At 46.6% G+C, this 17,647-nt stretch overlaps 1 protein-coding gene across 3 annotated transcripts; it reads left to right on the forward strand.

Moving 5' to 3' along the window:
- Nucleotides 1-797: 797 nt before the first annotated feature.
- Nucleotides 798-17,647, forward strand: WFDC1 (WAP four-disulfide core domain 1). Of its 3 annotated transcripts, XM_038148421.1 has the most exons (7): nt 804-1,350; nt 7,365-7,560; nt 8,672-8,755; nt 11,122-11,262; nt 13,133-13,174; nt 14,081-14,155; nt 14,962-17,647. In XM_038148421.1, exons 1-6 carry the CDS (start codon nt 1,207-1,209, stop codon nt 14,137-14,139), a joined length of 666 nt encoding a protein of 221 aa, XP_038004349.1. In that variant the 5' UTR covers nt 804-1,206; the 3' UTR covers nt 14,140-14,155; nt 14,962-17,647. The 3 variants fall into 3 exon arrangements, with proteins under 3 accessions (XP_038004350.1, XP_038004351.1, XP_038004349.1); XM_038148422.1 differs by lacking the exons at nt 13,133-13,174; nt 14,081-14,155; nt 14,962-17,647 and adding an exon at nt 11,404-13,123 and having other exon boundaries at nt 798-1,350; XM_038148423.1 differs by lacking the exons at nt 13,133-13,174; nt 14,081-14,155; nt 14,962-17,647 and adding an exon at nt 11,310-11,433 and having other exon boundaries at nt 798-1,350.

Here is a 17,647-nt window from a genome sequence, read left to right on the forward strand (position 1 = left end):
TCTCTGCTCAGCAGGGCTGCAGCCAGGTAAAGTGAAGGCAAACAGGGCTTAATGTCTGTATCTTGACAGCTTTTGTGGTTCTGTTCCTTCCTTCATTCAGGTGGAGGCTGGACAAGGTGCTGGAGGAGAAATTCAGGGGGAATTATAAAATTAACAGCCCCCACATCTGGCTCAGCGAGCCCTGAGCAGCCCTCCTGGTGTCTCTAAAGTTACACACATGCGGATATACATATTTATACACACCAATGTATGAATGCCCCGTTCTTACAGCTCTCCATTGGCACCTGCCTCTGTGTCCATCCCAGGCAGGATGCTGGGCAGTTCCAGCCTGCCTCCACGAGTCCATTCCCATCCTCCAGGCCCTGGATGTCCACGGAGATTTCCAAAACCCCACGTCCACTCCTTCCGTCCCTCCCATTGTCAGGCACAGCCTGACTCATGTCCCCTTCCTTGCTTTCTCTGTGTGCTCATGTCATTTCCAAGCCACCTTCCTTCCCTATTCCACACCCCAATTTATTTTTTTCCTAAGGGTCTTTCCCCTCCTTCCAAACGGTTTTCAGAAAACCAGCGTCACCCTGGTTCAGTGACAGCCCCTGGATGTTTATCGTGTCGTTAAACCATTTCCTTCGAGTGGGCTCCAGATGAAGTTATCACTTTGTCAAGGCGTGATGCAAACCCACAGCGGGAAGCACACAAAGGGAGAGCCCACCAGGCTCTCGGGAAGTTTGGGTGAACTGTTTGCAAAAATCTGCCCGGCCCACCCCTCCGAGACCTTTATTTCCCCCTGCGGCAGCTGTCATCTGATCCCACGCCTCGCCTCTGAATGGGGCTCTCGGAGGATGCCAGATGTTGGGAACAAAGGTCTAAAAATAATCTTCCCAAGTAATCTTCCCGTCCATCACTCAAGGAGAGCGTGAGCTTTGTGCGAACATGTGAGCCGAGAACCTGATCTGACTTAAACAAGTTCAACAGCAGCTCCCGGCTTCTGCCTCTGGGCTCCTTTTTTTTTTTTTTTTTTTTTTTTTTTTTTTTTCCTTTTTTTTTTTTTTTTTTTCTTTAATTCCTTCCCCTTTCCCTTCCCAGAAGCCGCGCAGGGAAAAGCGGCTGGGAGCGCTCAGCCCTCGCTCTCCCTTCCCTCCCTCCCTGCCAAACCCCGCACCCCGAGAGCTCCGGGGCTCCTTCTTCCACCTCTCCCTGGCGAAAAAAATGAGCTCCAGGCTGCTGCCAGGGATGCGTTTGTGTCAGCAGCTCTTGGCTGCTGCCCTGTGTGCGCTGGTCGTGCTGCCGGAGCCGGGCTGTGCCCGGGCTCTCTGGAAACGCGCTCTGCTGAAAATGACGGAGAAATACGATGTGAGTGATGCCGGGGGGGTTCGGGGATGCTGGCCGCGGGAAGGAGAGTTATCCGTAAGGGGTTTGGGATAAAGGAGGGTTTGGGTCGGCGGGCTGGCTCTGTGTCACAGCCATCGGTGAAGTTTTCCCAGGCTGTGCGGAACTTTTGCCACCTAGCTGCTGCAGGGGGAAGCTTGGGGAGCGGGGAGAGAGCTTTGGGATGGCACCGGCACCGCTTTCCCTGGAAACTCCCCGGGACAGCCTCGAAAAGGGACCGGAGACAAGGGGGATGCAAACCCTGCGGCTCCGGGGAGAGGTTTAGTGCGAGGAAGATAATGGGATTTATTGCTTGGAGCGGGGAGGGTTCCCTGCCCAGCTCCTGTGCTGCCTTTTGGGGTAACTTTGGGTAAATGTGTGCTGGAGGGAGGGATGGGGGCATTACCCACGGTTCTGTAAATCCCTGGAGCACAGAGAGCTCAGCCCCACAGTGCCATCGCCCTAAAGGGTGGCAATCCCAGAAATCCATCCCCGTGGCTGTGCCTGGCACATCCCCTGCGAGCAGAGCCGCTGCCCACGCCCTGGCACACCCTGGGTGCCACCATCTGTGCCTGCTCCTGGCAGCCTGCAGGCTCCACGGGGCACTGAGCACTGCCACCAGCTCCAAACCCACTTTGGAGAGAGCTGCACAAAGCAGAGTTGCTGCTAGAAAACCTTTGGGAGCCTTCACTCTAGATAAGCAGGAGTGCTGGAGCTGGAACTGGGACAGAACGAGTGCAGGGGGTGGTGCTGGGTCTTGCCCTGGTGTGTCTGGGCCAAATGACTGTCAGAGATGGTCACAGAGGAAATGGGAATTGAAAAAAAAGGAAATAATATGATAGCTTGAGGTTTTGGACCTGCTGTTTAAAAAAGTGGAAAAAAAAGTTATAAAATTGAAATTTTTACTTGATCCATTCAGCTTCCCTTAGAAACCAGCACTGAGCCAAGGTTTCTGCCCCTTGAATTGCTTGGGTGCACCCTCAAACAGTTTATTTTCTTACGCTCAGGTCTGATTGCATCTTCCAACCACTGCATGTGTATAAACAGCACCTTGGTGTCACAGGCAGATCCCTCCATCTGTTTTCTGCAGCTTTTAATTGAAAAAGGGTGTTTTAATGCCCATGATTTCTAGAGTGATGTTTGTGCATGGCCACGTGTGGTTTGTGCAATTGCTGACTCCGAATTGTGACACACACCCCTTGCCCCCAATGAGCAAACTAAAATTCTGTCTTGTCTCCTGGAAATCGTGCAGAAAACATTGTGCTGATATTTGAAAGGCACCTCAGGATTTTGTAAGAGATCTTCATTATAGCCTCTCTTGGGCCTGGGTGTCCTCTGGTTTGTGCTCCAATTGGAAAATGATGATCTAAAGAGCTGCATTTCCTGCAAAATCACTCACTGGAAAGTGCATTTATCTGGAGGTTCTTCTGCCATATGTCAATGTGAAGCTCAAATGTAATAGGAACTATGAGGTGAATGACCCAGAGAGATAGGACAGGGGCAGAAGAGGAATTTACATGTTGATTTTCAGATAAGGAGCCAGCTCCCCTGGGGATATATCCTCTCCTTTCAACCTGCACTTCTTCAAAGGGCTGTTTTTCCTGGCAGCCCTGAATCCAGGTGCTACTGATCTGGCAGGCTCAGCTAGAATTGCTCACATTGACAGAAACCTTGATCCAGGGAAAACAGAAAATGCTTTTCTTTCTCCTCCTCAAAGCCTTGTCAGGGGGAAAGCGTCTGCTCTCCATCCTCTCCTGCACCAGGAGGCAGTTCTGGCAGCCCCTCTGCTTTCTCACAGGGATGTTTTCTTTCCTACCAAATGCTCTGTGTTCCCTGTGGTTGGAAAATCAGAGTCTGGGGGCAGAGCAGCTGATGTGTGAGCCGCTTGGCTAGAGGGATGACAGATGGAGGTGCTCATGGCAACGTGCAGCCATGTGGGACCCCAAAGGACACAGCTCTGTGTGGCCTGAGCCCAGAAAATCTCCTCCAGCAGGAGGAGTGTATCCAGAAAAATGCTGGGTGCAGAATGGCAGGCAGGTGTGAGGATGAGGAGTGGCTTGGGGTCTGGCCAGGGGGTTTTCATTCACCCTGGGTGAGGAAGGGTGTTGGCTGGCAAGGAGGGGTCAAGTGGGGCTGGAGAAGGGAGAAAGAGGGATTGCAGTGAGGAGAAAAACCTGGCAGCCGCAGTGGGATGCAGGAGCTGGGCTTTAAAACAAATCCATGTATTTTCCAGAAGGACACTTGTCAAGTTTAGAGATTTGCAGCTGGTGTTCTGCAGCCTCCACCCTCCAGGACTGTTCCCATGGGGCAGAGGGAGGGAGCTACCTGGGAGTGGGTTCAGTTCATAATAAAACACCCATCGTGTCTATTGGGAAAAACTGGCCCAGTCTGGACTTCATTCCACTGTCAGCTACAGCAAGTGTTTTAGAAAAATCCCAGCCTTCTTCTAAAGTTTTCCAGAAATGAAGAATTCCTCACAGCTGCTGTAATGCTCTTCCAACAATTTATTTACCCTCCAGCAGCCAGCTGCCATAAATCAGCCCTGGGGTACCCTCTTTGTGTTCTGGCCCCCATATCCTCAGAGTAACCTGTGAGCAGAGCAGCCTCAGCCTCCCCTTTGGAGCCTGCACACACACGCACACCTCTTTCTGTATTTCCTGCTTTCCAGCCTTTTACTCCTTATTGTGCATCTTTTTGGAGCCCACCCCAGCTCTGCAGGGTTCTTCCAACTGCAAACAGTAGATCCAAAATGACAAATCCTGAGCTAACAACAGGAGAATATTATTCCCATTGCTTTGGTCTTGTCCTTCAGATTGTTTAAGCTGCCTTCAGTCTCACGTTTGCCTCTTTGACCATCACTGATGGGTGATTTTCCAGGTCTTTAATGGAAATATTGGAGGATTCAAAGTTCCCTCTGACTGTGTATTTTTTGTTGTTTTGTTTGTTTTATGGCCAGTGTTTGGGAACACCTGCCAGGGCCAGAGCTGGTGGTGGGAGGATGAAATAAACCCCATGTGTCACCTCGAGGGGCTCCATGCAGAATATGAATTAGCAGAGAGCTGTGCTTTGACACAAGCTCAGGGACCAGTTCCAGACACAAATAACAGAACAAATCTGGGATTTTTGGGAGGCAGACTGCATCCCTCAGTTGCTATTGGAATAATGGCTGAGACTGAATGATTCCATCCAGGTTCTTCCTCATCTTTCTTGACTTCCAGGGTTCCTCAGCTGAACTCTGAATTTTTCCCCTTACTTTGTTTCTGGCTATCTAAGGCAGATATTCTCATTAAATTATTTAATAAGTCTCCCTGGGAAACAGAAATTTACCTCCTGCACTGAAAAATGTTTTTAAAGAAATTTTGACTGTCATGACCATCTGCAAAAATAATAAATCAGAGCCAAACTGTGAACGCTGGGAGAACTTTTTAAAAACCTTACGGCCCAAACCTGAAGACAACCTTAACCAGGTTACTTTGGGGAATGAGGGAATCCTATTTTATATGCACATAAACAAGGGGGTTTATTAAACAAAATAAGTAAAATATTCTTATTTTGAAAGCAATGAGCTGTGAGCAAGAGGTGACCAGAGAAAATGGGCAGGGAGGTCATGAGGTACAAAGTTATTTGGCTACAACTGTTATATTGTTCCCCAACGGAAATTTCATTCATGGAGCCAGCTGTTCATTGCAATTTTGGCTTCTTGGTTTCTGAATCATCTGTGAAGCAACTGCAGTAATTGTTTGGTGTTTTTTTTTTCATGTGTCCATTATTTGCCAGTATTATTTTGGTCCCATTTCCCTCTGCAGATGGCCTTTCAAATAGAATAGTAAACTGTGACCTTCCAGGATGAACACTCCCTCCAACAAGGAGACCTGTTCAGTGTTTGGAACTGCACAGATTTATTGCTCAGTGTTCCCTTATATCCCAAAATTATAGCTGGTATGAACATTTTCTCTATTTAAAATCCAGCAAGCCAAAAAGAAGCCCCCCAAAAAAGTGTATTTTCAATATCTTCAATTTTAAAACATGTTTCAAATTTGGAGCGTTTACAGCTTTTGAGGAATGGACTAATATGAGAGCTTGCTCCTTCAGCGTGGAAAACATCATCAAAATTGGGTTTTTCCAAACCTTTTTAGTGGTGTAAACAGCCTATCAGTTAATGGGAGAACAATGTCACAGAAGGGTTTTAAATGAAAAAGCAGAAGAAATTTGTTTATTGATATTGGGAACAGGGCAGGAGACTGTCATTAGTGAAAACATCCGGAATTCTCTGTCTCTCTGACACTCCATCTCCTGCAATGGCCTCTCCTTGGCCAGCTTTTGGGAGAATCCATGTGGGAACAGGCTGTTGTCAAGGGACAAGATGCTCCAAAGGAGCCATTGGGAGTTCCAGCATAAGGATGGAGCAGGATGTAGAGAGGGATATTAATCTCACCTCCAGTTTCTCCACGGCCTGGTGGTGAAATATCCTAGAAACCCCTGGGGGACTGTTGCACCACGTTTATTCTTGGAATAACACCCCCAGTTTCTCATCACTGATTTTGTAACACAGCAGTGATTTGGCCCAGTGTATCTTTACACACATTTTTATGTATTTATGACTTTACCAGCCTGCTCATGAGGCCATGGCAGCGCGCTCTTCACACCCCTGCCTTGATGCTGATCTCTTCCAAAAGTGCAAATCCAGAATCCACTTTTGATTTTATGAATGATTGTTAAATGGCTGTTAATAAATCTGAGACCTGAGTGCCCTGAGCCCTTTCTGCAGCCCAGAGGTGAGGGAGTGGTTGAGCCACAGGTGAGAAAGGAGTGGGCTGGGGTGATTCACCTCTCTGCTGGAGGGATTTGGCTTCTTGCTAAAACAGCCCCAGTGTGAAAAATACCTGAATGGTGCCTCATACATGTTCTTGTGCCTGTTAATGCACTTTACACCTCCCTTGTCCTGACAGTGTGCAGTGAGCAGCTCAGCTTCTTTCCGCTGCAGTGAAATATGGGCTCAGTTTCTTTGGGACAAAGCTGGCATCACTCTCACAGATCTCACCAGAATGTCCCGTGGTTTAGAAATGGTCTCTAATTTAACAGCCCAGAGCTCCACTGTGGATAAACTTGAAAGGCTCCCCTATAAATTCTGGTCCAGACAGGGCGATAGAGATGGAAGGAGCCCACTGAGGAGAGAGGTGCTACCAGGGACATTAGTCTCACATCCCAAAACAACATAGTGCCCTCATTTCCCTACTTCCCTATCAAAGTGTTTTGGTGTCCTCATCATGAGGATGCCTGGAGTCTTCTCTCAGTTTCCCAGACAAGTATAAAAGACTTTAAAGGATTTTTTAACCTCCTAATTTTCAATGCAATAATCTCAATTATAAATTGAGATATTGCAATTACAATAATTTAGTGCTTGTTTGGTGTTTCCAAAGCACTCCACTGAGGGGATCATACAGTGCTGGGGGAGCTGCACAGTTAATTCTCCTCTCTGCTGAACCCCCAAAACCCACTCTGAAACCCCTTGTGATGTAGCATTCACATTCCTTGAACATGATTCTTTGGACCAGGATTTTTCTCCTGGGAAGCTGAAAGGCAGCGAGAGGCCTCAGAAAAAAAGGAAAACAATTCTTATCTCATTTGCTTCTCCTGTGTTGTGCTCATGTGGAATGTGTTTGGAGATTGTTTACCCACAGGTGAATGTTCCATTGCACTCTGCTGTGAATTGTTTTGATTCATTGGCCAATCAGGGCCAAGCTGTGCTGGGACTCTGGAAAGAGTCACGAGTTTCTCATTATTATCTTTTTAGCATTCATTAATTACCCTTTCTGTATTCTTTAATATAATATAGTATCATAAAGTAATAAATGAGCCTTCTGAGAACACAGAATCAAACACATATTCTCTCCCCTCATCAGGGTAGCCTGCTTTTACAACCCCTTGTCCCATTCCTTACGGGATGTTCCGTAACTCACCTCACACCAACCTGACTTCCTTTTCTTCTCTTTGCAAAGGATTATGAGTACCCTCTTCATTCTCACAGCTCCCAGCAGCAGAAGAACGACCGGTGCCCGCCGCCGCCGCAGAGCCTGCCGGAGCGCGCCTGCGAGGTGCCCAGCTGCCGCTCCGACGCCGAGTGCCAGCGCCACAAGCGCTGCTGCTACAACGGCTGCATCTACGCCTGCCTCGAGTCCGTGCAGCCCCCGCCAGGTACAGGGAGCCCCGGGGCGGCTGGCAGAGGGAGCAGCTTGTGGGGATGGGGGTGGTGGTGGTCTTCAGGTGCGTCGGGCGCGGGGTCGGAGCTTGGAGTGCGGGTTCTGCTCCGCACTTGGGGTTTCTGGGGGGTTGATGAGTGAAAAGGTGTCCGAGGCAAGCTGGTGTGGGAAAATTTCTACTTGGCTGAGTTGTAGAAGTCACTCAAAGCCAGTTGTTTTCCTGGGATGGCATTTTCCATGCCCCATCCCTGAAGGTGTCCAAGGACAGGCAAACTGATGTGGCAAAATTTCTACTTGGATGAAGTGTAAATGTCACTCAAGGACAGTTGTTTTCCTGGGATGGCATTTTCCATGTTCCATCCCTGGAAGTGTCCAAGGCAAGCTGGTGTGGCAAAATTTCTACTTGGATGAGGTGTAGAAGTCACTGAAGGCCAGTTGTTTTCCTGGGATGGCATTTTCCATGCTCCATCCCTGGAAGTGTCCAAGGCAAACTGGTGTGGCAAAATTTCTACTTGGGTGAATTGCAGAAGTCACTCAAGGTTAGTTCTTTTCCAAGGACAAGCAAACTGATGTGGCAAAATTTCTACTTGGGGGAATTGCAAAAGTCACTGAAGGCCAGTTGCTTTCCTGGGATGGCATTTTTCATGCCCCATCCCTGGAAGTGTCCAAGGACAAGTTGGATGAGTCTTGAACCAGCCTGGGATAGTGAAAAATCCCATGGCAAGGGATTGGAACGAGGTGATCCTTAAGGTCCTTTACAACCCAAACCATTCTGTGTTCCTGTGTTTCTGTATTCAGGAAAATCCCAGCCTGAATTAATGCTGGCAGAAGTGAGGCACCTCATCATTCCCTGCCATGGGAATGGGAATGGGAAGCAGCAGCTGCTTGGGCCTCTAGGACACCAGGTTCTTATGGCCCTGGATAACATCCATGTCTCCCTTTCCACTGGGACAACAAAAACATGAATATAAGTCCAAATGAGATCAATCCATCAGGCAGCCTCCTACATGGATTTCCCACAGAGGAAATCCATTACTTTTCCATAACTCTGTGCCCTGTGGCTGCTGCATCTTGACACTGTGGTCTCTTATTTCTGTCTTCTGCAGTCTTGGACTGGCTGGTTCAGCCCAAACCCCGCTGGCTGGGAGGCAATGGGTGGCTTTTGGATGGCCCAGAGGAAGTCTTACAAGGTACAGGACATTTCTCTGTCTTCTCTGCAATATCCATAATCCCAAAAGGCCCTGGAGAATAAAACCCTCATACACAGAGCTTGCCTGGGATGCTGGGCTGCTGGGGCTGCTGGTATTTGTCTGGAGTTTCCACAGGAATCACTCAGTGTGGTGCTGGGAGCTGCTTTCTGCTGCAGTAAATGCTTTTTATGGATATGGATTATCCCGCAGAGCACTAGGAATGCTGCAGGGACTGGGCTTGTACCCATTCTTCAAATAATAAGAGACATATCTTCCTTTTAGAAAAAGGCTTTGTCATCATACACATAATTTTCAGCCAGCAAGTGGGTGAACTTGGAATGGGAGATCCTTTAATCCAGAGTGGCCTCATCACCCAGATGCCTTGGGCTGGGGCTGTGGCCCTTGGATCTGAAGGTGACTTGGACAGGAGCCCTGGCAAACTGCTGCAGAGCTGTGCCAACTGGGGCATCTAAATTTGGAGACTGACAATGAGATTGAGCTTCTCATGTTCATTCCATAGGGAAAGGGGTTTTAATTAATTTTTTCCAATACCTAAAACTGAAATAAGGAAGGAGTGGGGAGGTGGGAAGAGAAGGTTTCTTCTATGGGGCATTCCCAGATGTGTGGACACCTGAAGTTTTTAGGTTTTTCATGGAAAAGTTAACCCAGCTTTTGATCAGCTTTAGTCAGATCCAGGTAGTGCCAATAAATTCCCCTCTTTGGTCTTACACAGATGGTTTTAGACTCACTGAGCCTCAACTCTCATCTATTATGGAAACTCCAAGTTCTTGAAGAGAAAATTCTGCCTCCAGCTCATTGGAGCTGCACAGCTAGAAACAAGATAAAATAGGTTCCTCCTCATCCATCCTTGTCATGCTTATATTATTTGCTCTTATCTGAACACCTTCATCTCAGCTTGAGGGAGTAATTAGGGAAGCAAGAACCATCAGTCATGGCATGAGAATTACAGCAGAGGTACTTGAAATTAAAAATGGGAGGGAGGAGTGGCCCTGCAGAGTCTGTGCACGTAATGGCCACAAACACTGCCCAAGTTCTGCTTTGCCTTCCTGTTCTGAGCTGCACCTGCTGCCTCTCCCGGGTCAAAGTGGTGAAACCTCTCTTTGGGACAGGGGTGGCACTGCCTGACCCTGCAGTGAGTCACTCCTGAGGTTTGGATTCAGCAGCAGGTCCGTGGGTGTGGAGCAGAGAGCAGAGCAGCACACTGCCAGCTTCCTGCTCACATTCCCAGCTCCTCACCCAACCCAGAGCCTGGTGGGACACTCTTATCCCCGCTTGGGGAGAGCAGCCCCATGGCGGGATCATCCTGCATGGTGGGCTCTGGTGATGCCTCTTTGGGCTAAAACAGAGGTCAGACAAAATTAAGAGGATAAAAAGCAGTTTATTTATATTTATTGAAGGGCCTTTAGGTACATTTAGGGCAGGCAAAACCCACCCAAAAATGGATGATGGGTCACAGGTTTGTACACTTTTATAAGTTTGGTCCATTTGCATATTGGAGGATAATCTTCCAATTCCAGCTTCAGGTAATGAAGTAATTTACTCCAAGTTTGCTGCCCCAACTCACTTTTGTTTCCATCTCTCAGGCCTGAGGCAGTGAGGTGTCCTTGATTCCTGGAGAGGAATTGTTGTGTCTGCCCAAAATGGGAAAGCAGCAGCTCACACGGTGTGTGGAGTTCAGAGTTATATGCTTGGTGCCTAAAGAGGCTGCCTGGAGCAGAGGCTAGACAGAGTTAAAGGAATAAAATAGGAATTTATTTAAAGGCCTTCAAAGGATACACCTTGGGCAGCACAAGAGTCAGGCCATGGCTACACCCAAGATGGACCCCAGGTCACAAGTTTTCACACTTTTATAAATTTTGGTCAATTTCCATATTGGGGACAATTGTCCAATTACAGCTTCAGGTTATGAAGTCCCATCCTCCCAGTTTGCTCTCCTCAATTCTCTGTTGTTTGCACTTTTTGGGCCTGAAGCTGCAATGGTGTCCTTGGTTCTGGGGCTGGAAAAGGATTGTTTTGTCTGGCTAAACTGTGAAGAGAACTTGCTAACACTTTATATGAAGCTCAGAGCCACACACCAATGCAGTACAGAACCTGAAAAATACAAAAGCTAAAACTTAAGGCATCACACTAAAGAATTGCAGGATTACAAATACATGAAAAACCTACAAGCTAAAACCCTGCAGCATCAGTGGCGGGCGGTGTCCACCCCACAGCTGGGTTTGTGCAGGGATTGGGGCTAAGCCGAGCCAGGAGGGGCCAGCCCCGTGCTGCCCTCGTGGCAAGGAGCCTGAGGTGGGGTGGTGGCCGTGTTGGGGTCCCCGTGGGTGTCACAGCTTCTCTTGCAGCCGAGGCCTGCAGCACCACGGAGGATGGGGACGAGCCCCTGCACTGCCCCACGGGCTACGAGTGCCACATCATCAACCCGGGCAACACGGCCGAGGGCATCCCCAACAGGGGCCAGTGCATCAAGCTCCGGGGAAACCCAGGTGGGTCAGGCAGGAAACCTGCCTTGGTGGGATTAGGGGAAACCCAGGTGGGTCAGCCAGGAAACCTGCCCTGGTGGGATTAGGGGAAACCCAGGTGGGTCAGCCAGGAAACCTGCCTTGATGGGATTAGGGGAAACCCAGGTGGGTCAGCCAGGAAACCTGCCCTGGTGGGATTAGGGGAAACCCAGGTGGGTCAGCCAGGAAACCTGCCTTGATGGGATTAGGGGAAACCCAGGTGGGTCAGCCAGGAAACCTGCCCTGGTGGGATTAGGGGAAACCCAGGTGGGTCAGCCAGGAAACCTGCCCTGGTGGGATTAGGGGAAACCCAGGTGGGTCAGCCAGGAAACCTGCCTTGATGGGATTAGGGGAAACCCAGGTGGGTCAGCCAGGAAACCCGCCTTGGTGGGATGATGGGGTTTTCTGACTCACAGATGGGGTAGCTGAGAGGGATTTTAAAAATTCTTACTCCATTTTCAGGTGAAGGGTGAGACAATACACATGGTATAATGCATGCCTCACAATCAGAAGCCAACTATTTCCTAATTACAAAACACTTTAAGCATTTCTTGGCCAATCAGCTTTAGCCACGCCAATGCTGTAACTGCTTTAAAGCCAATAATCCAAAATTACCCCTCGTGGGTCCCACTACAATGCATCTTTCAAGTTCTCTTTCTCCAAAGTATCTACTCTTATTTGCGTATCTACTCTTATTTGCAAGGCCACCCTTTAAAACTTGTTTCTAGCTCCATTTCTCCCTCAGCAATGTCTGTCCTATTCCATGGCGTTTCTAAGTCAGCATTTCTTGTCTCAAGGTTTGCATACACTGTGTGAGCCTTCTGTCAGGCTTTGAGAATTCTCTATGAATCCATTTGCCACATTTCCCCCTCTCTCTTGAATGGAGAAAACTTCTCGTGCATGCTGATGTTTGCAGGGCAGAAGCAGAAAGGAAGAGACCAGGGCACTCGTGCCAGTGTCCTCTGGGGCTGTGTCTGTGTGTGCTGTTACTGCACAGCACGAAAATTAGAAATATTTCTAAGTTACTGCATGCTTCAATGAGAAACCTGAGTTTTAAATTCCAGTTTTGTCTTCTGACTTTGCTTTCTGCCTCCAAAACTTTGCTGCCTTCATTCTGCTGACGCATTTGCCCGAAAAAGAATTTCATACATGCCAAAATATTTTCCAGGAAAGCTCATAGCATGTTTAGATATTCATTGAATGGTAGAATGTGTACATTGGCACTGGGCTACAAATCACCTCCGTGCAAAGACATGAGACATCAGCTTTGCCATTTGGTCACTGTAAAAAACAGGAGAAGCATCAAACCAGGTCTCTAAACTGCTTCCAAAACAGATTAAGAGTTTTTTTCTAGGGCTTTTGGACCATCTCTTTTATGACCTTTTCTTTAATAACATCCATAGTAACCAATGTAATACAGAACTGTGAGGATCTTAGACATGAAGTATTTCTGAGGGCTTAAATAATTATATAAATGGCAAACAGAACAACCTAGCTGGAACTTGAATTATGTAAAATACTAATAGATGGTCTGAAAGGTTAGCCAAATTTTATTTCATTTGGGAAAGCCTCTGATTCCTTGACTTGTAGCTATTGAAAAGGTTATAAAATGCTAGTGGCAATTCCCACTCTGATGGCAAATGAGTTGTGTCCACGGAGCTCAGTAATCTCAGCAGTTTGTAAGAGGTTTATAGCAACCCAAATCACTTCAGCCACAGAGGACTTTTATTTCCCTCATTGTGAGGTTATTATTTCCCTATCTCTGATTTCTGTGTGCTGTACACAGCAGGTCAGAGTTTAACACAATAAATCAAGGCTGGCTGGGTATGTTCTCACCATGAACCTTCTTTTCCAGATGGACACAACCTGAGGCATAAGTATTACAAGGAATATTTTGGTAAGCTGCTGGCATGAAGTGTTTGTTGTTGTTATTATCATTATGAAGTTTTATCATTCTTGCAGTACTTACAAGGAATTTGCTCCTTATGAAATGAAGGTTTGTACATAGAAAAAAAAAAAGATTTTTTTTTTTTATCTTCAACTCTCTATGTCTTGGTCAGATCTTATTTTAAAATCTACAATGTCCTGACTGTGGACTCTTCAGAACCAGAATTTTCAGCTGTGACAGAATGAGTTAATGATGCAGTCTTCTGCCCGGGGAACCACCCATTCCAATAATCTTTTTTTTTTTTTTTTTTTAAGCATATTTTTGGATCTTTGCTCTTGGCCCAGGACTCCTCTGTGTTGCAGCTGAACACAGGGTTCTGTCAAAAGCAGGGTCTTGGACTGTGGTAAGAGATAAGGGATGACTGGAGCCCAGTGAATTCCCTCAGAGGTGTCGGGTCCCTCTCACAGATCTGGGGCTCAAAGAAAGCAGGAGCACTCCCACATCTTCCCTCAGAGGAGAAAAAGCAGGATCATCTCCCACATCTTTCCTCAGAGGAGGAAAAGCAGGAGCATCTCCCACATCTTTCCTCAGAGGAGGAAAAGCAGGAGCATCTCCCACATCTCTCCTCAGAGTTCCAAAGCTCCTGGTTCCTCCCTCTTGGATCTGGATCAGATTGGCAGTGACATTCAGCTATAACTAGAAAGCAGCTTTGACATAAGACTTCCAAACAGCCAAATTTGACCACTTTGGCTGATAAAACCATGAAAAGGATTTCCTTTCCTCTCTTCCAGTGTGGGCTAGCCCAGCCCTCTGCTAAATAACAATACCAATAAAACTGCACTACTGAGGGAGCCTCAAGAAACCATTTGCCACAGCCCGACCCAAAACCTGACTTGGCTGATGTTTGTTTTACAGGGAGCAATTCCAACAATTTGGTTGGCTATGTGAAAAACCAGCAGAAGCATTTGGGCTAATTGAAGGTGTGCCTGGGTAAGTGCCCTGTGAATAAAGGCAAAGCTGGGTGGAAATAGCTGGTGCTTAGAATGCAATTATTATATTATTCAGAGAAACATTGTCTGAGGGTGGTATTTCCCTTCAGCAAAATGCTGGAGTAAGGACAGCACCTTAAAACCCTGTGCAGGTGCATGAAACACTCTCATTCCACCAGACACACCTGATTTCTTTGCAGAACCTTTGCCTTGTGGGTGTTTAGAGAATGGAGTGATTTTTAGGATGAAAAATAACTGGTGTTCCTTAAGACTTTAAACTTCATGTTTAGGGGCTTCTTCTAGCACAGGTTTAACTGGGCCTGCCAGACAAATTAAAAAGCTGTTTATTCTGGCCTGACTGCAAAAAGGCTCAGTCTTGCAAATACTTCAGCACGTGGGGGGTTTTGTGGGATAATTTTATGTGTGTGAACATTTGTGCTGAGCAGAGGCAGCCATTCATGTGAGCAAAGGCACATTGATGTGGCCAGAGCCAAGCCAACAGCAAGAGCTCTGTCTGTTTTATGAGCCTTGCATCAGGCAAGAATGAAAATATTTATTATACCAAAAGTTCTGTCCCAAGGTGGTTTTCTCAACACTTCCAACTTCCTTTAAAATTAACTTGGGTTTAGCTGGGAGTTGTGAAAACAAAGCAGTTCAGTGTTGTTCTGTACCTACGTCAGGCTGGCTGTTAAGATTGCTCAGCTACTTAAGGACAAGTTCTGTGCAAACATCCTAGGAAGGATAAATATTTTAATTCCTCTTCCTTTTTTTTTTTTTTTTCTTTTTTGTTGTTTGGTTTTCACCCAGCTGGACCCCCTCTGTCAAGGAATGCTTTACCCAGCAGCTTTCTGGTCCCAGATCTCCTCATCTCCAGCACCCCCTGATCCCTGCCCATCACTGACAAAAAAAATTCATTATCCAAGGAGCAGGATGAGTCCAGATTTTAACCCCACCAGGAAGGGGAGAAATGTGATCCCCTGAAGGAAACCACACTGCTTATCAGCTGCCCTTCTACAGATGAAATGCAAACACCTCCAAGGGATCCCTGAAAGCCACAGTGCCATGATCAGGCTGCTGGCACAGAGCCTGCCCTTCATGTGCTTGTTGTGTGACCAATTCAGATTTCAGGCCTGTGAACACAACCCAGTGACGTCAGAATTCTACCTAAATATCATATCTAAGTTGCTTTAAAATAGGTGAGACTAAAGAGGTTCTCTGGATCAAATCCAGTGCCTGCCTGTCTTGAACAACCCTTTTAAAGAAGCTTTTTCATCAGCTGAAAATTCAAAAAAACCTGCAAGTTTCTTCTTTTCCTGTTTACATCCAGATAAAAGCCAGGCTTGACACCCACTCTAAACGGCTAAACCTGAAGTCTTAAGAATTTGAGGAAGTTTAAGCTAGGAGCAAAAACAGCTTTATAAATGTTTTTAGGTTACTTTCCTCTTCTCAGTCTGGTGAGCTGCATATTGAGAGTTAATAATGGAACAGATTCCTTCCTACAATAGCCAGGCTGACACACAAATGCATGCCAGGTTTTGTAATGTGCTGGTTTTAGCCAGCACAGTTAACACTCACAAAATCTGTGGGTTTGTACCTGCAAAACCTCAGCAAGAGGCCTGGAGGCTGGATAATTGGTTAAATGTGTTAGAAAATCAAACCCAGGATAAATTTGTGTGCTGAAAAGGATTGTCTGGCAGATGGGCCACTGCTCCTCAGGAGTCCTGTACCTTTGTGTTGATGCCCCTAAATCTTCAAGGTCTGGATATTTGTATTTGGGCCTCACAGCTTCTTTTAGCTGTTTACCATTATACAATGGAAAACACATTTTCTATTAAGGTTTTCCTTTCCTGTGGCAGTCCTGAAGGGACAGTTGCATTTATTGTGACAAACCAGCCAGAACTGTCTGGCAGAAAAGCCACGTTTGCTCCATGGTTTAGTCCACATCCCCATCTGCATGCATGAAATCAGCATTTTCATTTGCACAGTAGTAGCACTGCATATAAATACCCAATCACAAATGCAAGCACCTGCTTCCACTCACAAAACACAGGAATTTTTTTTTTCCACTCACTAAATGGTTTACGCCAAATCCAAGACACCCATAAAACTCTTGATACTTTGCACATGACATTTGCAGCTGGAGAGATGGAAGGTGCCAAAGTGCTCTTCTGTTTCCTATTCTAAACACACTGCTGGGTGCTTTGCAGAGCAAAGGAACAGCTCAAGGGCTCCACATTTTCCTAAATATCTTCATTTGTTGAACTCACTTTTTTTGTCCAAAGTGCAAGATATTAAATGCAGCACCATGTTTGGGCAGAGCTGTTTCTAGAATTTTATCCTGTACAGCTTCCTGCAGTGAGATTTTAATTCCTGCTTGGACACAGGAGCCACAGAACCAGAGAATTGTGGAATGGTTTGGGTTGGAAGGGAGTTTGAAGCTCATCACCTTCCACTAGACCAGGTTGTCCAGGCTCCAGTCCATATTTTATAGTTCAAATCTGTGTTCAGACCAGAAACTTGTCACTTACCCTTCTGCAGCCTTGCTCCTCAGTGCTGCTCAGTGGAATGGATTGATTTTGTTCAGCATTACATCCTGCAAGAAAAAATCAAATGCTGATTAAATGAGCAAAGCCCTCCAGTGATCACTGCTGGCCCCGAAGGGTGAGTGCCAAAATGTTCTATTTTAAAATAAAAAATTCCTAAAACCTTGCAAGGAGCTAGTTGAGAAACTGGTGTTGAGCATTCACAAATTTGAAAGATTAAAACTTCAAATCTCAACCTAATCTCTCAAAGCAGCCCAAAATATGCTTCATTTGAGTGGACACATTCACTTCAGTGTCTGTTTTCTTTGCAGCTGCAGAAGCACATACCTGACCACCTGGGTGGGACAGTGCAGGTATTTTCTGCTTGCAAAAGGAATAATAAAAAAATTAAAAAAAACCAAAAACAAAAATGAAAATTGACAAATTAATAATTTGATGAATTTCTGTTCACTGGGTGTTTCACAGCCATCACCCTTCTTCGTGGTGCTATAATGCTCAGGGGGATTTTTCCAAGTTAATTCAAGTTATTAATTGTCAAACTCAGAAACAAAAGCCACAGAAGGGACTTGTCAAAGTGCTGTGTTTCCAGCAGTGGAACGCTGAAATGTGAAACTCAGACACTGAGATGAAAACACAGAGCAGGTGAGCTGTCCTCAGCTGCTCTTCTCTGCAAAAACAGCTGCTTCAGCAGCAGCCTGGTGCAGCACAGTAGGAAATGCCTGGTGTAGGATGTTTTTAACACTTGGGTTAACACTTTGGTGGTTCATGACCACTTTGCAGCGTGTTTGGTGCTATGATAACCTTCCTGTGTGTCACTGAGTGCTGCACTGCCCACTGCCTCCCACATCCCCGAGGATCTGGGCAGCCCCAGGAGGCCTCTCCCTGGTTTGAGCTGTTCAGGTTCTGCTTTGGTGCTCAATAAAAAGTGACCAGTCTATTTTTCAACCCTG

This window comes from Motacilla alba, chromosome 11 (assembly GCF_015832195.1).
Source record: "Motacilla alba alba isolate MOTALB_02 chromosome 11, Motacilla_alba_V1.0_pri, whole genome shotgun sequence".
Classification (NCBI taxonomy): Eukaryota; Metazoa; Chordata; class Aves; order Passeriformes; family Motacillidae; genus Motacilla; species Motacilla alba.

What these genes read in the sequence shown, in the direction of transcription:
- WFDC1 (XM_038148421.1), top strand. Translation starts at nt 1,207, where the DNA reads ATGAGCTCCAGGCTGCTGCCAGGGATGCGTTTGTGTCAGCAGCTCTTG. An exon ending in CCCAGAGGAAGTCTTACAAG is followed by an intron (nt 8,756 to 11,121) that starts GTACAGGACATT and finishes CTTCTCTTGCAG; the next exon opens with CCGAGGCCTGCAGCACCACG. An exon ending in GTATTACAAGGAATATTTTG is followed by an intron (nt 13,175 to 14,080) that starts GTAAGCTGCTGG and finishes TTTGTTTTACAG; the next exon opens with GGAGCAATTCCAACAATTTG.